This window comes from Schistocerca cancellata, chromosome 2 (genome assembly GCF_023864275.1).
Source record: "Schistocerca cancellata isolate TAMUIC-IGC-003103 chromosome 2, iqSchCanc2.1, whole genome shotgun sequence".
NCBI lineage: Eukaryota > Metazoa > Arthropoda > Insecta > Orthoptera > Acrididae > Schistocerca > Schistocerca cancellata.
The window spans coordinates 695,094,745-695,122,145 of NC_064627.1; the positions used below are offsets into that span (position 1 = coordinate 695,094,745).

At 44.3% G+C, this 27,401-nt stretch overlaps 1 protein-coding gene across 1 annotated transcript in view; it reads left to right on the forward strand.

Annotated features, from left to right (window-relative positions):
- The window catches only part of LOC126162468 (SET domain-containing protein SmydA-8-like), a 264,899-nt gene that overhangs the window by 197,534 nt on the left and 39,964 nt on the right, over window positions 1-27,401 (forward strand). The window contains exon 7 of the mRNA XM_049918999.1: window positions 7,590-7,854. Within this exon, the coding sequence (XP_049774956.1) occupies window positions 7,590-7,854 (265 nt within the window). The remainder of the gene's footprint in view (window positions 1-7,589; window positions 7,855-27,401) is intronic.

Here is a 27,401-nt window from a genome sequence, read left to right on the forward strand (position 1 = left end):
CAAAAGTTCCATAGATAAAAACGCAGTGCATCCAATTACAAGTACAATTTCGGAGTCTTGTGGCCCAGCCACTCTGGTGTCAAACCAATGAGGTAACCTATATTAGCAAGGATTACGAGTTTCTGACTGTTAGTAGTGACGTTGGCAGCTGTGACACGTTTCAACAGTGTCCAGCCGTCGCCCCATCTGTAGAGAGGGCTGACAAGGCAACAGCATTGTAGGACGTCGTCATGCGAGCGATTCCTTTCGTTAGCTTTGTTGTCTCCTCCTGGTGCTTAGAAGAAGGTTTATATAACCTTCTTTGGTCTTTATTTACAATTTTACACCTTTTTCGTCAAATTTTATAACATATTCAAACGTTGCTCCTAGTAGAGGCCACTTTTTACAGTGCAAGCAATACTTTACCATACTTTAATAAAAAAGGATGTCATTCTATGTGGACACAAAGTGGCATCGTCTGTCCCACTGTGTATCCCGGAACAGAAATTGTGCAGTTTTCTCTCCATAGCTTGTACGCATCTGTCTGATGTTCAGAAAAGGCTACAGGGCGGTAAACTTGCGTTCCGATTGCCCTAAGGACCCTTTGTTCAATCGATCTGCCCAGTCATATTGGAAAAAGTGTGTTTGTCACGGTTCTCTTCATGAGAATATCAAGGGAGATGCAGGGAGCCCGTTCCTGAGAGTGTGGTGCGTTTCCCACCACCCCAACAAGTTGGAGAAGCGCTGTTTCACATGATCCGCCTGGTTGATATGCGTATTGTTTTGCATGCAGGGGAACCTCAGTTAACCTGTTTTCCCTAACATACACATAAACCCCCCCCCCCCCCCATGAACCATGGACCTTGCCGTTGGTGGGGAGGCTTGCGTGCCTCAGCGATACAGATGGCCGTACCGTAGGTGCAACCACAACGGAGGGGTATCTGTTGAGAGGCCAGACAAACATGTGGTTCCTGAAGAGGGGCAGCAGCCTTTTCAGTAGTTGCAGGGGCAACAGTCTGGATGATTGACTGATCTGGCCTTGTAACATTAACCAAAACGGCCTTGCTGTGCTGGTACTGCGAACGGCTGAAAGCAAGGGGAAACTACAGCCATAATTTTTCCCGAGGACATGCAGCTCTACTGTATGATTAAATGATGATGGCGTCCTCTTGGGTAAAATATTCCGGAGGTAAAATAGTCCCCCATTCGGATCTCCGGGCGGGGACTACTCAAGAGGACGTCGTTATCAGGAGAAAGAAAACTGGCGTTCTACGGATCGGAGCGTGGAATGTCAGAACACTTAATCGGGCAGGTAGGTTAGAAAATTTAAAAAGGGAGATGGATAGGTTAAAGTTAGATATAGTGGGAATTAGTGAAGTTCGGTGGCAGGAGGAACAAGACTTTTGGTCAGGTGATTACAGGGTTATAAATACAAAATCAAATAGGGGTAATGCAGGAGTAGGTTTAATAATGAATAAAAAAATAGGAGTGCGGGTTAGCTACTACAAACAGCATAGTGAACGCATTATTGTGGCCAAGATAGACACAAAGCCCATGCCTACTACAGTAGTACAAGTTTATATGCCAACTAGCTCTGCAGATGATGAAGAAATAGATGAAATGTATGACGAGATAAAAGAAATTATTCAGGTAGTGAAGGGAGACGAAAATTTAATAGTGATGGGTGACTGGAATTCGTCAGTAGGAAAAGGGAGAGAAGGAAACATAGTAGGTGAATATGGATTGGAAGGAAGGAATGAAAGAGGAAGCCGCCTTGTAGAATTTTGCACAGAGCATAACTTAATCATAGCTAACACTTGGTTCAAGAATCATGAAAGGAGGCTGTATACATGGAAGAAGCCTGGAGATACTGACAGGTTTCAGATAGAGTATATAATGGTAAGACAGAGATTTAGGAACCAGGTTTTAAATTGTAAGACATTTCCTGGGGCAGATGTAGATTCTGACCACAATCTATTGGTTATGAACTGCAGATTGAAACTGAAGAAACTGCAAAAAGGTGGGAATTTAAGGAGATGGGACCTGGATAAACTGAAAGAACCAGAGGTTGTAGAGAGTTTCAGGGAGAGCATTAGGGAACAATTGACAGGAATGGGGGAAAGACATACAGTAGAAGAAGAATGGGTAGCTCTGAGGGATGAAGTGGTGAAGGCAGCAGACGATCAAGTAGGTAAAAAGACGCGGGCTAATAGAAATCCTTGGGTAACAGAAGAAATATTGAATTTAATTGATGAAAGGAGAAAATATAAAAATGCAGTAAATGAAGCAGGCAAAACGGAATACAAACGTCTCAAAAATGAAATCGACAGGAAGTGCAAAATGGCTAAGCAGGGATGGCTAGAGGACAAATGTAAGGATGTAGAGGCTTGTCTCACTAGGGGTAAGATAGATACTGCCTACAGGAAAATTAAAGAGACCTTTGGAGAGAAGAGAACCACTTGTATGAATATCAAGAGCTCAGATGGCAACCCAGTTCTAAGCAAAGAAGGGAAAGCAGAAAGGTGGAAGGAGTATATAGAGGGTTTATACAAGGGCGATGTACTTGAGGACAATATTATGGAAATGGAAGAGGATGTAGATGAAGATGAAATGGGAGATAAGATACTGCGTGAAGAGTTTGACAGAGCACTGAAAGACCTGAGTCAAAACAAGGCCCCGGGAGTAGACAACATCCCATTAGAACTACTGATGGCCTCAGGAGAGCCAGTCATGACAAAACTCTACCATCTGGTGAGCACGATGTATGAGACAGGCGAAATACCCTCAGACTTTAAGAAGAATATAATAATTCCAATCCCAAAGAAAGCAGGTGTTGACAGATGTGAAAGTTACCGAACTATCAGTTTAATAAGTCACAGCTGCAAAATACTAACGCGAATTCTTTACAGACGAATGGAAAAACTGGTAGAAGCCGACCTCGGGGAAGATCAGTTTGGATTCCGTAGAAATGTTGGAACACGTGAGGCAATACTGACCTTACGACTTATCTTGGAAGAAAGATTAAGAAAAGGCAAACCTACGTTTCTAGCATTTGTAGACTTAGAGAAAGCTTTTGACAATGTTGACTGGAATACTCTCTTTCAAATTCTGAAGGTGGCAGGGGTAAAATACAGGGAGCGAAAGGCTATTTACAATTTGTACAGAAACCAGATGGCAGTTATAAGAGTCGAGGGGCATGAAAGGGAAGCAGTGGTTGGGAAAGGAGTGAGACAGGGTTGTAGCCTCTCCCCGATGTTATTCAATCTGTATATTGAGCAAGCAGTAAAGGAAACAAAAGAAAAATTCGGAGTAGGTATTAAAATTCATGGAGAAGTAGTAAAAACTTTGAGGTTCGCCGATGACATTGTAATTCTGTCAGAGACAGCAAAGGACTTGGAAGAGCAGTTGAACGGAATGGACAGTGTCTTGAAAGGAGGATATAAGATGAACATCAACAAAAGCAAAACGAGGATAATGGAATGTAGTAAAATTAAGTCGGGTGATGCTGAGGGAATTAGATTAGGAAATGAGACACTTAAAGTAGTAAAGGAGTTTTGCTATTTAGGGAGTAAAATAACCGATGATGGTCGAAGTAGAGAGGATATAAAATGTAGACTGGCAATGGCAAGGAAAGCGTTTCTCAAGAAGAGAAATTTGTTAACATCGAATATAGATTTAGGTGTCAGGAAGTCGTTTCTGAAAGTATTTGTATGGAGTGTAGCCATGTATGGAAGTGAGACATGGACGATAACTAGTTTGGACAAGAAGAGAATAGAAGCTTTCGAAATGTGGTGCTACAGAAGAATGCTGAAGATAAGGTGGGTAGATCACGTAACTAATGAGGAGGTATTGAATAGGATTGGGGAGAAGAGAAGTTTGTGGCACTACTTGACAAGAAGAAGGGATCGGTTGGTAGGACATGTTCTGAGGCATCGAGGGATCACAAATTTAGCATTGGAGGGCAGCGTGGAGGGTAAAAATCGTAGAGGGAGACCAAGAGATCAATACACTAAATAGATTCAGAAGGATGTAGGTTGCAGTAGGTACTGGGAGATGAAGAAGCTTGCACAGGATAGAGTAGCATGGAGAGCTGCATCAAACCAGTCTCAGGACTGAAGACCACAACAACAACAACACATAAACCAGTTATTCTATCATCTTAAGAAGAAAGAAGGAAAGACTGATTAGTCTCATAATCTTGGCATAGGTATGATACTTCTCCCTGGCTTCGGAATGAAAACAACCCTGACTGTCTTCCAAGAACTAGGAATGATTCCTGCTGATAGGCTAGCTCTAAACAATCTACATAGGAGTTTGACTAAACTCTTTCCTGTTAGTTGCAGTAGATCTGGAAAGATTCCATCTGGGCCTTGTGAGTTGAATGGTTGAATCATTCCCAATGCCCACTGGATTTTTTTGAAATCGACACATTCTCTGTCTTATTATTTGTAAATCAATGCTTCTCAGGAATTGAATCTTGGTCTATGTTGTCTGGCAGAGCTTATTGAGGTAAATAAGCCTAGAGAAGCATCAAACGTCTCATACGCTATCCCTGTACCTTCACCATCCTCCTTCCGTAGAGTACCTCCTGGATTAGTTGATATTCTGGTGAGGATTTTGTGACATTTGGTGCAAATAGCTATACTTTCCACGTCTTCACAGAATACCTTCCAGGATGATAGTTTCGCCTGCTTGATCGCAAAGTTGTATTTGGCAATGGCCTCCCTGTATTTTCCCCATTCTCGTTTTCTTCTTGCAAAGTTGTACAGTCTTCTTATCTGTTTCCTTTGCAATTCCAGTTCTTTTGTCTACTATGTTACTTTCCTGTTTGTGCACTTCTTCGTGATTGAGTAGTTTTCTGAATACGAGGTCATAATGGAAGAAGTAAATGCGTCTGACATATCCTCAACATCTACTAGATTCCTTATCGAAGTTCTGATTTCACATTAGCGTGAGTTGACGTCTTTCCTCTGAGTCCCAGTCTGTTTTCGTAGGATTCCTATAGGCCATGGCCCGTTTAACACCTGTTTCAACTTCATACTTATGTACATATGGTTAGTTAAGGATGGCTCCAATGACACATGCCCGTTGTTTAACGTAGAATGTCAGTTATTTCTTTCCTTCTTATGTTCCTGAATGTAGGTCTCCTGCCTCTATTCAGGATCTCCAAGCTATTCTAGAGCAAAAATTCTCGACAGATTGTGTACATTGGCATAACAACCAACCAGCAGTTCTTAATTCTGTGTGAACAGCTGTCTACTAGTCACTTCATTTTCTGGGAACGAGGAATACTGTCCTCTTAAGGAAGGTAAGCTCAGGCCAATACAATATCCCACGTGCTTCTATCGTTAACAGAAGTCCGCCATGGGCATCAATGAAATTCCATTCTTAAAATAAATGCATGTTCTGGAGCTATTTAGATTTATAGCATAAATCAACTTACCTGCAGTTCCAACGAGGCCTTTATATAGACTAGGTCCGTGGATCAGGGCCACTCCCATCTCCTGTTTTCTTAGAAGACGACTTAGGTTGGCAGTTTCCCCTTTATTGCAGGTTTATCTGCAGCAGTTGCAGCCTCCACATTGCCGCAATGGTCGCTTCCCATGTCTGATTATCATGACGGCAACCTGTAAGAACCGTAAGTGTAATTTCAAGTCCTGTTAGCGCACTACCGTCAGGAATTTTTCGCCGACTACCACAACAAGGGTTTATTGATTACCCTCCAATCCCCTGGCGAGACCTTTCGATTGCGCACTTGTACTTTCTCGAGCATAGTTTTAGCAGGAGTATCCTTGAGAAGTTTCGATACCCCGATTGATATCTTTGCGGCCCTGTAGAACTCAGCTGTTGACAAGCAGACGAGCCTTCTCCTGTGAAGATTTCTTGGGCATTATCTCCTTAACACAATCCTCTATTTCCATATCCTCGCCGACATAGAAAAGAGCATCCTTGTCCAGATAGACCCTCCTAAATATGAGGCCTTTACCCAGAAACAGACGTCTTTCAAGTTTTGTTTCATTTGTACAAAACTATGTTCTTTAGGAGCCTAGCGGATAACATGAAAACTCACACACAGGGGATAGGCAAAATAATGTAAACACCTGTACTTACTTGGGAATGCTCTATTGCCCGTAACACAGCTGCGATTCTTCTTGCAATACTGGCATATAATGATTGTATAGTCTCCAGTGGAATGTTATGCCACTCTTCGATCAGAGCATCTTCTAAGTCCTATAGTGGCGAGGGAGGCGGAAATCTTCTCTGGAGTCTACGCTCCAATACTGCCCACAAGGGTCGTTAATGTTCAAGTCCGGGAACTGTGCTGGCCCAGGAAGACGTTGCAGTTCAGATGCATGTTCCTCGTTCCACGGTTGTACTGTCCTGGCTGCGTGAATGGGTGCATTATCGTCCTGAAATATGGGATCATTGTTGAGGAACAACAATTAAATCATGGAGTGCACCTGATCACCTAAAATGTTCATATAGTCGTTGTCTGTAACACGGCTCTTGAGAGTAATGATGGGACTAGCAGAATACCATGATATTGCCGCCTTCACCATCACACTTCCACCTCCACGCTTAACCGTTGTAATCAAGGAATCGGGATTGCAGGCTTCTTTTGGCGTTCACCAGACCTAAACCCGGCCCGCTGCTAGAAATAACGAAAACGTTGAGTCGTCGGACCACATGACGTGTTTCCACCGATCAGCAGTCCAGAATTTATGCTCCTGACACCATGTTTTACGCTACTTTGCGTTGGTTGTCGTCACTAATGGTTTCGGTATAGAAGCTCGTCCATGAAGATTTGCTTTATGGAGTTCTCGGCGGACAGTGCGATGGATACGGGTCTCGAAGATGGCTGTTGAGCTCTGCAGTCGCTTTAGCCGCCGTAGTCTTGTGATGTTTTGACACAATTCGTGTTAGCCAACGGCGATCTCTGTCACTTAGTTTTTATTTGATCCCACTATTAAGTTTATCATCCTGTGACACCTATGCGCTGATGATGACACGGCGGCCGGTAGGTACCGTTGGGCCTTCATGGCCTGTTCGGGAGGAGTTTAGTTTTTTTTTTTAAATCTACACGATGATGTCTTTCCATGTTTTGTGTAGGCTGTCATGGCTGTTGAAACAGATGCTCTTCAAGGATCCAATAAGTTGGCTGTCTTGGTTATTGCTGCTCCAGCTGGTAGGGCTCCCACAATCTGCCCTCTTTGGAACTCTGTTAGGTCTTTCGTTGCACGTCGACCTCGGCCTCTGAATGCAAATACGAAATGTGCAGTAGTCGTAAAAAATCTGCACTGATGCCTAGTTCGTACTGAACACGCACAGTCCAGCGCAATACGTGCCTTACTTGGGTTGTTAACCGTCAGACACAACCATCCCATTACTACCACTGTTCACATTATTTTGTCTATCCCCTGTATGTACGCAGGATCACTAGATATATTTCAGGGAACTGGGAATTTTATGAGCAGAGCAAAATGCGTGGCTGAAGCTTACGGTTCCCGTAGCATCTCAGCAGTACCGGTGGAAGTTGTTGTATCTCGTGCATGTACTGGATTTGTGGGAGTCGCCGAGTGGGCAGCGCGGGCGCCTCGTGGTGTGGGCAGGTGCTGCAGCAGCTGGAGGCGGCGGGCGCGGAGCTGTCGGCGCTGCCGCGGGGCGACGCGGAGCGCTGCTGGCAGTTCGTGCGGCGCCACGAGGCGGCGGCGCGCCTCGCCGACGACCACTTCTACCTGACCGAGGCGCGCCTCGCGCTGGCCCAGCTGCTGGGACAGGGCCCCGCCGGCGTCGCCGCGCTGCCCGAGGACCACCTGCGCGCCAAGGAGGCTCTGTGTCGCAGGCTGCTGCGGCTCGTCACCGTGCTCTGCCCTGGTACGCACTGCTTATCTACCCTCGAAACCAAAACACAGGGATTCAAAGATACACTGTTGTGCTGGTACAGTTAAAATATTTTTTAGCGCTCACAGCTTTAATGGAGGTCATCGTGTATATTTAGTTAGAGGCAAGGAAGGTGGATTCAGTTGAATAACGTTATACTAACAGTTGTGATTGTATGCTTCTAACCATTCCCCTGGCCCTGTTTCCATCCCTTGATAATATTGTCAACAATTCACACTGAAACGCGAATGTTCGAGAGGTCATATAACATCCCTTCATGACCGCATTTACACGTAGACCACCTTACTCTGCTGCAAAGGCACTCGCACCATAAATGGGACGCCACAAATCCATACATGTACAAAAATTGATGTACATATGCATACATGTTCCAAATCTTCTCCTAAAGCACTGGATCGATTTCAGCCAAACTTGTCACGCATATTAGTTACTGTATGGAAAAGAATACTGAGGGGGTAAGAACCAGAAATCTTCTATTGCGTTGGAGGCGATTACGTGAAGAGAGAGATAGGGAAGAGGAGATGGAGAGAGGGAGAAGGAGGAGTGGACACAGACAGAGAAGGGAAGGTGGTGCACAGAAACAGGGGGAGACGGGACTCGATAGAAAAGCAAAAGGACTGAGACAGGGGGTAGGAGATTGTAGGGGAAGAGGAGACATACAGAGAGGACAGGAGGAGATGGGCAGAGAGTGGAGGTGGAGCAGTTGGAAAGATGGTGGGAGAAAGTGGACATGGACAGAGAGATTCGAGAAGAATAAAGATAGAGAGTGGCGGATTGGCGAGGTAGGCAGAGAGGCAAGATGATATGGACAGGGAGATAGAGGAGGACAGTGAGGGGGCAGGAGGAGATGAACATGGAGAGTTGCAGGCCGAGATCCACAGAGGATGAGATGGAATTAGAAGGGGCGAGGACAAGATAGAGAAGGGAAGAGAAGATGGGCTTGTAGCGGCAGGATGAGATAGGTCGAGGGGGAAGGAGCAGATGGAATGTGAGAGGAGGAGGAGCAGATGGATAGAGCCAAAGTCAGGGTGAAAGAGGGTGGGGGTGTGGAGGGGGCAGATAGAAACAGGGGGAGGAAGAGATGGACTTAGAGAAGGGGAGAAGAGAGAATGAGAAAGGTAAGTAGGATATTGTCTAATCGAAGACTGCAGTAAATACATACCCAGGACCACCACTTGACTAGTATTTGAAATAAAATAAAAGGCTTTCTTTCAATTACCTGGCACACGCACTCTGAAAACTGTAAAAGACATAGACGGAATTACACAGCCTCACGGAAAAGTGAAGCACCTAGAAGGGGAGGCGGAAACAGAACTAAACTTCACAGATTGAGAGGGTGTCTCATGTTATTGCAATGATTACAAAATCGAGCCGCGCGAGATTAGCCGAGCGGTCTAAGGCGCTGCAGTCATGGACTGTGCGGCTGGTCCCAGCGGAGGTTCGAGTCCTCTCTCGGGCATGGGTGTGTGTGTTTGTCCTTAGGATAATTTAGGTTAAGTAGTGTGTAAGGTTATCAGTTAAGTCCCATGAGATTTCACACACATTTGAACAGAATCGAGTCAATTTTACAAACAACTTGGCATTATGCGTACATTCTTGCACCCTCTCTGGCCTGGATGCATTCACTGATTGGGTTGGGATGAGTGTCACAAAGCCACTGAATCCTCTCTTGAGGCAAGCTGGCCCACAACTGCTGCAACTCATACTCGATATCCTGGATACTAACACACGGACGGACTTGACATCCCAGCTGGTCGCACACAAGCTCTACAGTGGAGAGATGTGGGAATCTGTCTGGCCACAGAAGTACCTCTACATCACGCAAACAGTTCGTGCAGACACATATCACGTGTGGACAAGCATTGTTCTGTTCAAAAATGGCACCATACTGTCGCATGAGAGATAACACATGTCAGTGACGTACCGTTGTGCTGCTAGAATTTTCTCAACAACTATTCCTGTGACCCGAAGTCATACCCAGTGGGTCTCCACATCATGACGCTAGGAGTAACACCTGGACCCCTTGCCAGATCGCCGGCATACTCGCCGACAATGGTGATCTAGGACAGTGCAGAACTGCCCTCATTGCTATACTCAGTGCGAAGCCATTCATCAGCACTGCACACTTTCCGGTCACAGCACCACTCCAAACTCAGACTCTTGTGTTCTGGTGTTAACAGCGGCCTACCCATCGGACGGTAATTCCGTAGTCCAGCTGCTGCCACTCTCTAACACAGATTATCACAGGGAGTCCATAATGTGTTGCCGGGTGGCAGGTGCAAATGATACCATATGCTTGGTGCTCAACAGGGCGTACCTCCCTTGTGGTGGTCACATGTGGTCAACTGGAAATTTGCAGATGGGCAGTATATGTCTTCCCCACGTTTCCATCAGGCCACTGTCACATCTAAATGTCTTACAAATCTGCATACAGCACGATTCGACCAGACGGCCAAATGGAGACCCACTATGACGCCCCATCGAAACTCTGTCAGAAGCTGCTGATGCTCTCTCATACGAGTAGCCGGCATCTCAATGTTCGTCTCAGCGATCACTCAATATCTGACGATGTTCACGCGCCTTATATATCCTATGTCCCGGATTGAGATACCTGTTTCCCGTGGGAGATTATATGACTAAGCATTAGAGAAGTGTCTCTGATTTGCTGATATACACTCAAAAAAAAAATGAAAAATAAAAAGAAAACACGCGGCACGAAAGAATTATCCGAATGGAACGGAATTCGATAAATGTGATGTCCATGTGCAGCGAATAAATAATTACAATATCAGGAAAACTAGATGATATATTCAAGAGAAAGAGCACAAAATGAGAAAGTCAGTAATGCGCTAGTCCACCTCTGGCCCTTATGCAAGCACTTATTCTGCTTGGCATTGACTGACAGAGTTGTTGGATGTCCTCTCGAGGGATGTCATGCCGCATTCTGTCCGATTGGTGCGTTATATTGTCGAAATCCCGAGCTGGTTGGAAGGCCTGCCCATATAACTCAAAAGGTTCTCAATTCGGGAGAGACCCGGCGACCTTGCTGGAAAATGTAGGGTTCGGAAAGTATGAAGATAAGCATTAGAAACTCTCCTCGTGTGCGGGCGGTCATTATGTTGCTGAAATGTAAGCCCAGGATGGCTTGCCATGAGGACGAGGGAGGCGGGGGCGATGGGGGGGGGGGAGGGGCGTAGAATATCGTCGACGTACCGCTGTGCGGTAATGATGCTGCGGATGACAACCAAATGAGTCCTGCTATGAAATGAATTGACATCCGAGGCCATCAATCACCGATGTCGTGCCGTATGGCGGGCGACAATCAGGTTGGTATCCCACCACTTTTCGGTGTCTCCAGAAGCGTCTTCGCTTGTTATCGAAGTTTATTTCGAAGTAGAATTCATTACTGAAGACAATTCTACTACACTGAACGAGGTTGCAGGCCGAAGACGTGTTGTGCTGAATACTTTAAAGTTCCGACTCTTTTCATCTGTCGGCCGGAGTGGCCGAGCGGTTCTAGGCGCTACAGTCTGGAACAGCGCGACCGCTACGGTCGCAGGATCGAATCCTGCCTCGGGCATGGATGTGTGTGATGTCCTTAGCTTAGTTAGGTTTAAGTAGTTCTAAGTTCTAGGGGACTGATGACCTTAGAAGTTAAGTCCCATAGTGCTCGGAGCCATTTTTGATTTCTTTTCATCTTTTAATCTGATTTAATTCATAAAATCATACACTTACGTAGTAAAATGTTAAACAGTCAAAAACAGATGTTAAATGGTGCTTTGTAGGCTTTCAGTTCGAAAATTGTTCTAAAATTCTTTTTATTTGTGAGCTAGTTTTCACAAAATATTCTGTGGTTCACCAGAGGTTTCAGTTTAGGCGACTGTAGGTACTAAGCAAGACGGTGAGCCCTGATTGTAGTTCCAGAAGTATTTACAATCAAAGTCAAACAATACTTCCATTCTCACTCACACTCGTCAGTGCCTTAACTGTGGGCTGTTTTAAATCACGAGGGGCTCTTAGCACAGATCAGCTGTGGGACCTCTATTTGCCAATTTGGATTCGTGTTTCTATTGTATTATTTTACTTCCATGTAATATGTAAAGTTATCGCTTAAAAATTATTTCTGCAATTTTAGTAGTAACAGTTACTATGATCATCTGTTTTTGAACCATTATCTCAGTAACATAAACACTGTTAACCAATTGCCCGTCACAGCTTAGCGCACACACCGAAACTGACAAAGTGCCCGCGGTTCCCCGCTCTTGTTTTCATTAAATGGGAAGAGTACCGTAGCCTCTCATTTTTACCATCGCTCGATTAACCAGCAAACAGAAATGACACTTTCCTGCCTTTACAGGCGCCGACTTTTGGACATTTAGTCGAAACTGATTACTACAGCACATGTTTAAAAAGTAAAATGCATCTTATTAAAAACTTTGGGTGGAAAAAGTTATCCAAAACGCCCCAAAGTAAAATGGCACACAGTAAACGGCCGCGGCACACCGGGTTAGGAGAGCCTAATCTGTGTTGCTCTCAGCGGTGGATACTGGAAATCTAACACTGCGAGATTCCGCAGAACAGAATGAGAGCACGGGCTCGTCTAAATGGGCTGTATGTTAATGTACCCTGGTGCCTCTGACCACATACCATGAAAGTGCTGCATTCTTCTCCGGCAGTGTACATGTTGCCGCAGACCACAATCAAAAAAATCCTCATCTCTTCCGTTCTTCTCTCCTTTCTTGAAAATCTTCTTCCACAAACAGTTTTGGTTTTCTCTTCCACCTTCTTGTACTGTTTTCTGCACTCTGGATATGCTACCATGGTCTTTAAGTAGCGTCTATATGCACGATGTTTCTGTGTATTGTTCGTTGCCCTTACCAATACGACGTCATTACTGTCCACGACAACAGTCCTTTTTACATTGGCAATTCCTCAAAATTGTTTCTCTTTAATTCCATTTCGTCACAGTACGTCCTTCCTAACTCTTCTGCACACGACGCAGTACTTAAAAAACTTCTTCACCACGTTACATGACCGTCCCTGCACTAATGAACTTCTGTCAGCATTACTTTCGTCTCATACGTCTATTACACACTGAAGCGCCAAAGAAAGTGATATAGGCATGCGTATTTAAATACACAGAATGTAAACAGGTAGAATACGGCCCTGCGGTCGGCAACGCCTATATATGACGAATAGTGTCTGGCGCAATTGTTGCATCGGTTACTGCGGCAATAATGGCATGTTATCAAGATTTAAGCGAGTTTGAACGTGGTGCTATAGTTGGCTCACGGGCGGTGGGACACAGCATGTCCGAGGTAGCCATGAAGTGGAGATTTTCCCGTACGACCATTTCACGAGTGTACCGTCAATATCAGGAATCCGGTAAATCATCAAATCTCCGACATTACTGCAGCCGGAAAGAGATCCTGCAAGAACAGGACCAACTACTAATGTAGACAAACGTTCAATGTGACAGAAGTGCAATCCTTCGAAATGTGCTGCAGATTTCAGTGCTGGGCCATCAAAAAGTGTCAGCATGCAAATCATTCAAAGATATGGGCTTTCGGAGCATAAGGCCCATTCGTGTACCCTTGATGACTGCACGACACAAAGCTTTACGTCTCGCCTAGGCACGTCAATACCGACATTGGACTGTTGATGACTAGAAATACAGTGCCTCGTCGAACGAGTCTCGTTTCAAATTGTTTCGAGCGGATGGACGGGTACGTGTATGGAGACAACCTCATGAATCCATGGACCCTGTATGTGAGGAGCGGGCTGTTCAAGCTGGTGGAGGCTCTGTAACAGTGTGGGGCATGTGCAGTTGGAGTGATATGGGACCACTGTACTTCTAAATACTACTCGAACAGGTGACACGTACGTAAGCACCCTGATGGACTTGGGTATTTCCAGCAGAACAATGGGTTGGGTTGGGTTGTTTGGGGAAGGAGACCATACAGCGAGGTCATCAGTCTCATCGGATTAGGGAAGGATGGGGAAGGAAGTAGGCCATGCCCTTTCAGAGGAACCATCCCAGCATTTGCCTGGAGTGATTTAGAAAAATCACGGAAAACCTAAATCAGGATGGCCGCACGCGGGAATGAACCGTCGTCCTCCCGAATGCGAGTCCAGTGTGAACAATGCGACACCCCACACGTCCAATTTTACTACAGAGTGGCTCTAGGAACATTCTTCTGAGTTTACACACTTCCGCTGGTCACCAAACTCCACAGACATGAACATTATTGAGCATATCTGGGATGCCTTGCAACGTGCTGTTCAGAAGAGATCTCCACCTCATAGTACTCTTCAGATTTATGGACAGCCCTGCAGGATTCATGGTGTCAGTTCCCTCCAGCACTACTCGGACATTAGTCGGGTCGATACTACGAGGTGCATTCAAGTTCTAAGGCCTCCGATTTTTTTTCTCCGGACTGGAATGAGATAGAAACATGTGCATTGTTTTAAAATGAGGCCGCGTTCATTGTGAATACGTCCCAAAGATGGCAGCACCGTACGGCAGATGGAATTTTACCGCCAGTGGCGAGAATGAGAACTGTTTTAAATACTTAAAATGACGACGTTTTCCTTACTTGAACAGCTTGCAATCATTCGTTTTCTGAATTTTCGTGGTGTGAAACCAATTGAAATTCATCGAAAGTTGAAGGAGACATGTGGTGATGGAGTTATGGATGTGTCGAAAGTGCGTTCGTGGGTGCAGCAGTTTAATGAAGGCAGAACATCGTGTGACAACAAACCGAAACAACCTCGGGCTCGCACAAGCCGGTCTGATGACATGATCGAGAAAGTGGAGAGAATTGTTTTGGGGGATCGCCGAATGACTGTTGAACAGATCGCCTCCAGAGTTGGCATTTCTGTGGGTTCTGTGCACACAATCCTGCATGACGACCTGAAAATGCGAAAAGTGTCATCCAGGTGGGTGCCACGAATGCTGACGGACGACCACATGGCTACCCATGTGGCATGTTGCCAAGCAATGTTGACGCGCAACGACAGCATGAATGGGACTTTCTTTTCGTTGGTTGTGACAATGGATGAGACGTGGATGCCATTTTTCAATCCAGAAACAAAGCGCCAGTCAGCTCAATGGAAGCACACAGATTCACCGCCACCAAAAAAATTTTGGGTAACCGCCAGTGCTGAAAAAAGGATGGTGTCCATGTTCTGGGAGAGCGAGGGCGTAATCCTTACCCATTGCGTTCCAAAGGGCACTACGGTAACAGGTGTATCCTACGAAAATGTTTTGAAGAACAAATTCCTTCCTGCACTGCATCAAAAACGTCCGGGAAGGGCTGCGCGTGTGCTGTTTCACCAAGACAATGCACCCGCACATTGAGCTAACGTTACGCAACAGTTTCTTCGTGATAACAACCTTGAAGTGATTCCTCATGCTCCCTACTCAGCTGACCTGGCTCCTAGTGACTTTTGGCTTTTTCCAACAATGAAAGACACTCTCTGTGGCCGCACTTCACCAGCCGTGCTGCTATTGCCTCAGCGATTTTCCAGTGGTCAAAACAGATTCCTAAAGAAGCCTTCGGCGCTGCCATGGAATCATGGCGCCAGCGTTGTGAAAAATGTGTACGTCTGCAGGGCGATTACGTCGAGAAGTAACGCCAGTTTCATCGATTTCGGGTGAGTAATTAATTAGAAAAAAAATCGGAGGCCTTAGAACTTGAATGCACCTCGTACTTCGTGTTGCGGCACTTCTGCGTGCTTGCGGGGGCCCTACACAGTATTTGGGAGGTGTACCAGTTTCTTTGGCTCTTCAGTGTACAACACGGATAAGGACTTGGACCTAGCAGGTGTAGTACACTGGTGTGCAAAACATAAGCAAAAAAGTAGCTTTCTCACGATGTTTCACTGCCAAGTGAAATAGCTCTATCAAACTTGGACCATACATAGAAAGAACGACTACAGTCTAGTACAAAAGGTAACAAAGTAATATGAAACTGACATGACATTTTTACGAAAAGGCAATAATGACACTGAAGTCACCGCGATTTATAATTGTCTCCTGGTTAACAAAAGGCGGGACATGGTAGGGGGTGTATGATTAAACGGACAGGAGTTCTTGTGATAGGGCGTTCCATTTCTCCACCAGAGCGCTTGACAGCTGCTAGATGGTCGCTGGTGGGTGTGGCCGTGTTGAAGTACGCCACCCCAACGCATCCCACACTAGCTCGATGGGGTTCAAGTTGGGCTAACGGGCATGCCAGTTCATTCGCCGAATTCTCCCACTTGCAATGTTTTATGAGGTCACGCACTGTCATCCATAAAACTGGAGTGGTGTCGAATGCTGTCCTGAAAAGCCGCACATGGAGAAGAAATACAGTGTTGGAATAACGTTGTCCGTTGAGTGTACCGCGTACAAAGATTTGGAGATCAGTGCACCCGTGCAACATTGTTCATCCCTACGCCATAACACTTGGACCACCAAAACGATCATGTTCGACAGCGTTCCTGGGTGAATTACGTGTTCCCATCTCTTGCCATATGACAGTACGTCCAGAATCACCACAAGACTGAATCTGTTCTCATCCGTGAAGAGCACTCGACCCAGTCATACTCTTGGCACCATCGCAAAAGAGCCGAGGCGGGTGTCGAGACAATCTTCATACAGCCGCAGCGCCACTGTGGAGCGCAAGAATGCGGCCATTGAAATCCTGTTAAATGTCGTTGAAATTGCACCTTCTGTTTGACGCGGTTCCCTTCGTGCCTGTTACTAAACGTAGCGGTGATGTGCTGCGGTAGCTGGCCGTGGTCAACTACCTCCTCTCCTTCAGGCAGCGGTGTTTGTGGTTTGGAAGCAATGCTATGAAAAATACCAAACTCTTGGACTACACTCGTTACACTTCGTTCTTGTTCCAGTTTCCCGATGATTCTTCATGATGTGAGGTCAGAGATATCTTGTCTCCGGGTCATGTCATAATGAAGAACATAACCACAGTGCACTCTAACTGCTCGCTGATTGACATAAACCGCCTTTTCCCGTTCCTTCAACTGCTTCGTGTCGCGGAGCCAGCTCTATTTTGCGCTACAGCCAGTTTTTTGTGCGCGACTGGGAGGTCTATGGTAACATTCTGGGGCATCTTTATTCCTTTCCGCCGAGTAGTTTATACACTGAAGAGCCAAAGAAACTGGTACACCTGTTTAATATCGTGGAGGATACACGCGAGCACGCAGAAGTACCGCAACACGACGTAGTATGGACTCGACTAATGTCTGAAGTAGTGGCGGAGGGAATTGACAAAATCAGTCCTGCCCGGCTGCCCATAAATCCGAAAGAGTACGACGGGTTGGGGATCTCTTCTGAACAGTACGTTGCAAGGCATGCCAGATATGCTCACTAATGTCCGTGTCTGGGGAGTTTGGTGGCAAGGAGAAGTGTTTAAACTCAGAAGAGTGTTCCTGGAGCCACTGTGTAACAATTATGGACGTGTGGCGTGTCGCATCGTCCCGCTGCAATTGCCCAAGTCCTTCGGAATGCACAATGGACATGAACGGATGTAAGTGATCAGACAGGATGCTTACGTAGGTGTCACCTGTCAGAGTCGTATCTGGACGTATCACGGGTCCCATATCACTCCGACTGCGCAAGCCCCACACCATTACACAGCCTCCACGAGCTTCAACAGTCCCATACTGACATGCAGGGTCCATGGATACAAAAGAGGATGTCTCCATACCCGTAGATGTCTATCCGCTAGATACAATTTGAAACGAGACTTGTCCGACCAGGCAATATGTTTCCAGTCTTCAACAGCCAATGTAGGTAATATTCTTTTCGGGTATGCAGCCGGATCATAACGTCTTCATGACACAATATTTCCGCGGTCCAACTGGCCGCCATCTTCAGGTGAGAGTGCTGGTGCACGATCTCGCTGGTGCACCAGCACTCTCACCTGAAGATGGCGGCCAGTTGGACCGCGGAAATATTGTGTCATGAAGACGTTATGATCCGGCTGCATACCCGAGAAGAATATTATCAATTATTACGTCGGGAAAGCCTTCGTAGCCACAGCCAATGTAGGTGTTGACGGGCCCAGGCGAGGCGTAAAGCTTTGTGTCGTGCAGTCAAAAAGCGTACCCCAGTGGCCCTTCGGCTTCGAAACGCCATATTGATGATGTTTCGTTCTATAGTTCGCACGCTGACACTATTGATGGCTCAGCATTGAAATCTGCAACAACTGTCGGAGGGGTTGCACTTCTGTCGCGCTGAACGACTCTCTTCAGTCGTCATTGGTCCCATTCTTGCAGGATATTTTTCCGGCTTCAGCGATGTCGTAGATTTGATGTTTTACCGGATTCCTGATATTCACGGTAAACTCGTGAAACGGTCGTACTGTAAAATCTCCATTGCTGTGTCCCATCGCTCGTGCGCCGACTGTAACACCGCGTTGAGAGTAACTTAAATCTTGATAACCTGCCATTGTAGTAGCAGTAAGCGATCTAACAACCTCGCCAGACACTTATTGTCATGTATAGGAATTGCCGAATACAGCGTCGTCTTCTGACTGTTTACATATCTCTGTATTTGAATTCGCATGCCTATACCAGCTTCTTTGGTGCTTCAGTGTATATTATATTAATTTATCTCGTACTTAACGTTTTGCAGAGCCGTTCATTTGACTACATATATCATAAAATTTACATTGCATAAATTTACAAGAAAAAATACATTTACAATGAAGTTTTGCCAGCCGCTATGGCCGAGCGGTTCTAGGCTCTTTAGTCCGGAACCGCGTTGCTTCTACGGTCGCAGGTTCGAATCCTGCCTCCAGCATGGATATGTTTGATATCGTTAGGTTAGTTAGGTTTAAATAGTTCTAGGTCTAGGGGACTGATGACCTCAGCAGTTCAGTCCCATAACTCTTAGAGCCATTTGAATTATTTTTTTTTTTTTTTTGAAGTTTTACATTACAGAATAAGTTCATTTTATGTTAGTGTGAACAAAAATCGGTAAATAAATGTGCAATGTCTTTACATTGAAAAGAAAGACAATTAGTGTAAGAAAGATAATAGCAAACTAACACAGAGAAATTACATAAGACGAAATTCTCCCTCATATCGTAACTGTAATTTTTCCCTGGGAAAAAAGGGACAGTGCAGAATCGGGCCTCTGGCGGCGAGTAGGAACCCGAGCCACATGCAAAACAACCTCTCGACACATTCTGGTTGTCACCGCTTTGGAAAATTTCCCTTGAAATTTATTGAGTCTAAAATCAAGTGCAGTTTCGAATAGGTGCAATTTTTCATCATTAGCGCGTGGTTATTAATCATACACACTTTATTCACTAGACTTCCTTCATGTTTGATTCATAAATGATGATGATGATGATGTTTGGTTTGTGGGGCGTTCAACTGCGTGGTTATCAGCGCCCGTACAATTACCCAATCTTTGCTCAGTCCAATTTCGCCACTTTCCTGGATGATGATGAATTTTTTTTTTTATTCATAAATCTCCTTACATTACTGTCCTATGGACTCTTTTATTAACGTATTTCCTTCCATCGCACTTTCACATCTTACCTTCTGTCACTTTCAATAAACACTGAATTCAATATGAGTCGCTTCAATCAAGGTTCTTTCTACATCCCATCACCTCATAATTACGTACTCGACTCTCGGCGCCTACCATTTGACTAACGCTCATACTTGTGAACGCATGCACACGCGTTTAGTTCGAAAAACTCGCATTTTCGAGAGGATAATGCCCAGCCAATATCCGTCTCCCAAAGAACTGGGCACCTAGTCGAGTACGCATTATTACTCTAAAGGAGCTTATGTAGTTCCATACAGACCAAACACACAGAATTTGACGTTAGTTACTAGTGCAATCGCCAATGAAATTAAGCAACTGAATGCCCAACGTGACTTTTGCGTTTAGGGTGCTTGACTAGTGATGCAGCTGAGACTCATATCGTTGGGGTAAGGGGAGAGTGTTAACTGATGTGAGTCTACTGCGACCGCTTAGAGCGTCCTCGGGGCTTGTGACGTGATTTTGGCTCTCTCTCGCCGCCTCAATGCCCATCACTTCACACTGTCTGCCGGTCATAGTACGAGAGGTTACACGACCCTCTGCAGAAAGTCAGCTTTTCACATCCGCACCAAAATGCTTTAGATCGCTCTTTGAGCGACCAGACAACTGATGCCATGTATCATCCTCGAGGGAATACCAAGACCCGTCAGATTCTTCAAGAGAATCGGTATGTGCATAAGCTCCCTTAACGTTAAGAAAAGCGAAGACGACTGGTTTTTTTTTTTTTTCGTGTGAAAGGCTGAGATGATGTCCAGAACAATCGAATATAGTTTGTCAATAGTCGCTTTGGCTTTTCTAAAATCAGTACCGACTCCGAGCCATTAAATTATACTTTTCAAGCCACCCTTCCAATCTCATTTTGACTATTCGTTCTATCATTTTTACTACACAAGACGACAACGCAATCGGTTGGTAGTTAGAGGAGTTATCTGGATGTTTCCCATTATTCAGAACTGGAATTATAACCTGCGTCTTCCAAGTTTCCAATAGGTCTTGTTTCACCCAATACTGATTAAAAATGAATAATAGCAAATCTTTTGCTTCCATCGGCAGATTCCAAGCATAGACCAAGTATAGGATAACGTATGGAATGAATACCAGGACAGCTATCACATGAAGTTTTAATAGCATCGTTTAGTTCTTCTTAATGGACGAAGCAAGATATGACGACAGTCATCTTCAACTGGAGGTGAGGTGCATAATATTGGAATGGGACCGTTGGAGGAGCGATCTTATCAATAAATTCCTCTATCCAAGAGGTTGTAGTAGAAAGAGTGGACGCAAGACGTCTGTTTCTAGAAGCCTTTTTTTAATACCAGATGTTGGACATACTGGTTGCTTTATCGAGTGAAGAACAAAATTTAATCCAGTTTTCCTTTTTTGGTTTTTCAGTAATATATTTACACGCTCATTTATTTTTCTCACTTCCACCTAATTATTCAAGTTAGGATTCTAGCGATAGGTTTTCAGAGTAAGACAATGTTTTGCAACTTCTCTAGAGCATTCGGGATTCCACCAAGGTGGGGAATGTTGCTTCATAAGAGAAAAAGCTTTTTTTCTTAGGAATGCTGATATCCGCTGCTGCTTCTACAGCATTTATTAAAATTTGGTGTGCTTCTTTTTCCTGTAAGTCGCTCTGTATAGTTTCGAGGTTTCTTAGAAGTGTGTCCTTGTATCTGTCCCAGTTGGCTTCTGCAGTTTTCTACTAACTATTTGCATAAAATGTTTGTTCATTGTTTCCAGAACTGAGCGGGAATTCTTTCTGCGGCAGTGCATTTTTTACTAATATAGCATCGTCACATCCCATCGAGACGGTCCACATTCCATCGAGACGATTCTCCCTAATTACGAAATAATTTTTAAAGCCAATAGTCTGTTGAGACTTGAACCATGTTTCGCAGAACAGGACTGTATCAGGCTGACTGAGGAATAGTCCTCTTTGTATGCTTTCTCTGTTGGAATTGGCAAAGCTTGTGTTCCACTGCACTACTTTTATAGGCTTCATAATTTAGACTGGGAGAGAATCAAAGATACCTGTTACAAGAAGCCTGATATCATTATCGCTCATAGTAATCTTTCGTCTCTTAGTTCGAATGTCAATGTCTGTAACATTTATTATTTTATCGATTAGATTATTGTGAACTAGAGACTGACATTGATTAGGTACTTACGAAATTGTTGCACTGTGAGCACCAGGGACATAGGGATACTGACTTGTTGGAGTGACTGTATATTGCGTGGGTGTAGCAAGTTTCGGTACTGAGACCACTCATATACATTATAGTGTTCTCTTACTTCCACTTGTCGCTGGTAACGTCGCTGAGCAAAGTTTGTCTGAAGAGGATTATCCACACGTTTAGCACCAATCCCACTTGCGCGCTGATAACCATGTAAGCTTGTAGTGGGCAGAGGCAGGAAAAGTTCTACTGTCTTGGTGATCTGGCGCGCTATTGATTGTTTGAACAAAAGCTATCGGCCCAGGGTAGAAGAGCTGTTATCCCCCTATGACGGAAGCGAAGGTTGGCTTACAAGCAATGTTCAGCACATCTCTGAAGTCTTTGTTATTAAACCTAGCTAGTTCCTGAGCTCTTCGTCATCTATGATATTCAGGACAGGATCGATCCGCGGACGGGTGTTGACCTCCACAGTGAGAACAAATAACAACAGGTGAGACGCAGTAGTCTACAGAATGAGGTCCACTATATTTGTTGCATCTCATCAGAGACTGACACAGCGTGCAGTAAAATTTGGGAGTCCAAGATCAACAAGCAGATCTGCAGTTTCAGAATTTGATGTTACCATTCATTACGTATTGATTAGTAAACAGTCTAACGCCTATAACGGGGAATGTAGACTGCACGACTTCCAAAATCTCTGCGTCTTCAAGACTTATATCAACTTTTCTTATTACTCCATGTTTGTGGACAACGAAAGAAGGAATGTTTACTAAGAAATTGGCCTTTTCCGGAGTGTTTAATTCAACTTTCACTTTGGTTTTCCTGACATAAGATACGAGGCGTATTCCGAAAGTAAGGTCCGATCGGTCAGGAAATTTAAACCACCACGAAAATCAAAAGTGTTTTATTTGCAATAGTTAGCGACAGCTGCCAGCAGCATCTCTACATAGTCGCCGCTCCGTGTGGGATAACTGTCGTAGCGTTGTACCAACTTTCCAATGCTCTCGTCATAGAAGGTAGCCGCCTGCACTGTTCGCCGATTCTCTGTGCTGATCTTCAGTTAGTTGTCTATCCCGAAACTTTTACTTCATAGCCAGGGTTCACTTCAGCAAAGATGAAAATCAGAAGTTTGTATGGAGGGAGATCGAACACTTCCCATCGAAAACGTTGCAACGGTGCCCTCATTGCCCCTGCAGAGTGCGGTCGAGAACTGTCATGAAGAGGGAAATGCATGACAGTTGTGTTATGTGAGTTGCATTAAATCAGGCGAAATCTCTCACGGGCTCTCATTACTTGGCGGGAGACACTGTTTTCTAGATATTTTTACGTGCCCAGTGTGCGGTCAGAACTGAAAAGACAAACGTGACGCTACCTACGGGCATACTAGAGACGCTGTCCAACACACCTGTGCAAAGCTTTATCGGATTTTCACTGTGGTTTCGATTTCGTGACCGATCGGGACCGTACTTTCGGAATACGCCTCGTATGTTAATTATGGAATTCTTCATTTCAGGTGAAAGATTCAAAATTTTCTCTAGAGCTATAGGATGTTTTTATCCAAACTTTCCATATAAACTGTATATGGATCATGGTTTGTTCGTCTGTAGAAGCTAGAGGACCTCTGCGTCGGCACAGACTCTACATAGAGACAGTTTCTAGCATTTGGCTGACAAGAATCAGAAGCAGAACTGCATTTACATGGGGGTCAGATGTATTTGGAACTATAGTGGGAGGTGATACTTGGTTAGCTATTGCAATGAAGGTTTTTGGATTTCTTAATTCCAGGCTAACCTCACTTTACCGCTTATTTCTCGTGCTGGAAAAGCTGGGGGATTATTCTCCTGACATCTCCACCTTCTCCTCTTCCGGGTGTATTTCAGATTGACTCCTAACGACCACTAAAGAGTGGCTGATGCCATCCATCAGGGAGTCCAACGTAGTTCCTGGAGATGCTTGAAAGGGAACAGAAGCATCGTGTAACCGCTGAGCAGCTAGCTGTTGTCGATGTTGACCAGTAGGGGCGTCGCCAACCCCTCCGTCATACGCCCCACCATACATGATGGGACTAATCTCGCACGAGAGGGAATTCATAGACTGTTATAGCCGAACCAGACGTGAAACCAGAATTCACGAACTAGAAGGAAAACTATTAAACTTTGAGATACTGCCAAATAAACCGAATTTATGCAAGATATTTCGGAGTGCTCGTTTAACCGTTGCTATCGTCGTTGCTAACCAGGGATGTGAGCTACATTTAGCACACAGCAACCTATCACCTAAAATGAGCCGAACTTAACCAACGCCACATTTTTCACTGCATATTCTTCAAATATTGTGGTGCAGAGTGCTAAGAAATTAAGTATCACATTAATTATGACTAATATACGAAAAATAAACTCTTCGTTGTCGAGCTGCGATATGAGAGTGTAAGACATGAAATAAATCAATTTTATGCTTTAGTTAGTTTCCTCAGTATCAAATAAAAGGACTTAGAAACAGCAGTGAAGGAAAAGGTGCAAATGCGGAACAACTTCATTTTTTAAAGGAAAAGAAGAACCTCTGCCGAAAAACCGACTCCAGGAATTGATGTTGGTTTGCTTCACTTACGTACAGCATTTTATGCAGTTTAATGAGGTTTTATTGTTTACAGCAAAGAAAGGGCAAAACTAATTTTTCTCATGCACTGCCGCTATCAGCCGCTTCGTGGGAACTGCTAGTAACTTTCCTGTGAGGTCTTCTTATAACTCCCCCCTGCTTCCCGGGATTTGCGAAATTACAAGTTAACAATGACTGTGAATTATGAATTTTGACCCGTGTCGGGATAAGGCATCCGAATCCGCAGTAAATAATGATTATTCCGCGGGAAACAGGAGACGATATAACTTGATCATTATTGAATGAGTAATTTCATTCAATAACGATCGGTAAATGAAATAATGGAAATAATTTGGAAATAAATTTTGCCAGTGGAAATTTCGCCGAAAGAAATGATTAAGTTGTAAAAGCAATTGAAAAATCGGTCGCCAGCTCAACTGATGAGTGACAGTACTGTTAAGTAGGTGAATAATCCTGTCAAAAATAAAGTTTACCTGTTTGTAGCGCAGCAGATGGAACTGGAACTTTTACGTAAGTGCTGTGTCAGGCTCAGTAGTCATATAAAATAATGTCATAACAATCTAACAACATTTAAACATTAATGGTTAACTTTCAATAAGTATTTTGTTAATTATTTTGTTCATAAGTTGTCAGCTAAGTGCAATGCTGACAACACAGATAATTATCTATCGAGATTTTGAATAATGGACTGTCATTCTGTCTTTAAAATTACGTACTTTTCACAGTTTAATCTACTGATAATGAAATATATTGACAATAATTGATTAACTATGTTTTGAATGATAATAATTCATTAATAGGGCGATTGTCAGGTGGAATAAGCTTTATAGTTTCGTGAAATATCTTTGAACTAACTTCAGCTGAATTTGCATTGAAATAAATCTTAATAATAAAATTTATTACTTCAGTCTATTATTAAGTTACTACGGTTGGCGTAAGCTTATTAAGTGCAACACTTAACTACGATAACCAATCGTTCAAAACAGTCTGAAAATTACTCTTCGCCTTCTACGTTAATAATTTGATAATTAACATATTTTGTCTTGATAATACCGTGGCACACTCGGTTCAATAAGGTAAGGATCGGAAGGAACCTACTTGGTGTTATTATCGTATGGAATGTAAATGCACCATTTCGATTATAAAGTACTTGTTATTAATTGTTCAACTTCAGAGAAAAGCGCAGCCACTGGCAAGCCTGCTATAATTTTATCCTACGAAAATTACGTAGATCTTACTTCCCTCGTTGTCGGTGGATCGACGGAACTCCACGGCGGCGACACAATGTGGCAGCGGGCTTTTACTGTTGCGACTTGGGCCCAGTGCGCTTCACAATTAAGCCCTCGTTTCTTCAGCACTATGCCCATTAATCTATAATAACTTGCCCGGCCATGCTTCCAGATATGCCGACCATTACTTTCCCGTCGTACTTAGTTCCACACACTAGCCGTAAGATGTAACACAGCTAGGAATAGCAGCACTCGACTGTACGTCTTACTCAAAGTACGGCGTCACTGCTACTACTACCTGCTGGCGCGCTCCCGCGCCCAGTGGCACGACAAAACAGTTTCTCTGACTTCAACGTTAACTAAATATGCCCTAACTTGCCAGTGTTAAATATTACATAATTTAAACATAGTATTTACAATATATATTTACACTAGACAATACATCGTATACAAACAGTTTCATGTGTTAAGTAAGCGAAAAAATTGATAGCAAAGACTGCGTTGTAGCGTCACATTCTCTCTTATTACTGCTCATTATATATTTCTAACTTTAACATTTCATCGTACAATTGATTACATATAGGTAAGTCCAGCTGCTAAAATGCGTAATTAATAAATGAGTAAAACGTATCCGTTCGCGTTTGGCTTCAGGCATAGCTGTTTACTCGGTTTCAATACGACAGACTTCACCCATGCTCATCAAATTTAGGCGCATGGATTTGAGCCGAGTTCCCATTCTGCATATTCTCTATTCTGTGGAAAGTGTGTGAGTCTAAATTTGTTTCTACTCTATGATACCGCTAGTGATTGGTTGTTACATCCGTTTTCTCTCTCTGGTGAAATTCGTCCACGCGTCCCGTTAATTTCGTGCCGTTTCCCAGCAGCACACAGAAATTACCGGGGCCACTTCTGGTCTCTGAGGGGAAAGCAGCAGCAAGCCAACGAAACTGGCTGTAATGACGAATCTTCCGCTTGCGCTACGCCAAACGTACAGGCTCTTCTGAGAACGGTATCGTGGTTGCAGCCCACGAACGAGACGAGTCGGTCGAGCGCTGTATCCCCTTAGCAGAATGACCCTTTTCCGTTGCACCTTCTTATACAGCGAAGCGAAAACTTGCGGCTGTCCCCAGCTAACGTAGACAATATACGGCACAAATAATGCCAAGGTTGAATTTGGTCTAGAACATTGATGTATAGTTCAGTGACGAGAAACTTTAAGCCACGCGCTCTCCTCCAACTGTCGACCAAACGATCGATGTGAAAATGTCTTCCACCAGCGGGATTCAAACCCGCTATCTCCCAGTTGAGCGCCAGACCTCGACTACGGAGGCAGTTGTCCGTAAGTATTTAATGTGGAACTGCAGGTAGTGTTTGAGGGCAAGAGTTGTACTCACAGATAAATATTGAGACACGTAACAACGATTATAGCAAACAAGGGTTGTAACAACTATGCATAGAGCATTATAGGCACTAACACCAATTGAAACATCAAATACTGCCTAGGGTGTAGCCTCGAAACAAAGCGGCTGTAACAGAACGCCTTCCTTTAGCGAGACTCCAAAGCAGTACTGTGTGCCGTGTTGCCGTACCATCACTTTGTAGGCGTACAATCCGGTATCGTAAACTGCGGTGCTCGGGAACTACAGTGACAGCAATTTGCATTTGTCAGAATGAAACCATTGCTTTGATTACTTCACCTGCAGAGTCACACTGCACTGATCACGTTATAATGCAGCTCGCTAATGTGGAAAATCTTGCTGTCCTGTCAGGAATCAATAGTAAGGTGATGAGACAGAGTACTGGTAATCCGGGTATCACAGTCAAGTTACGCAGAGAATCTGCCTTTGCAACTTTGATAAAACATCTAAATCTTCATCTATGTTCTGCAAGCCACCAAATAGTTTGTGGTGAAGACTACAAAATATACCAGTGTCA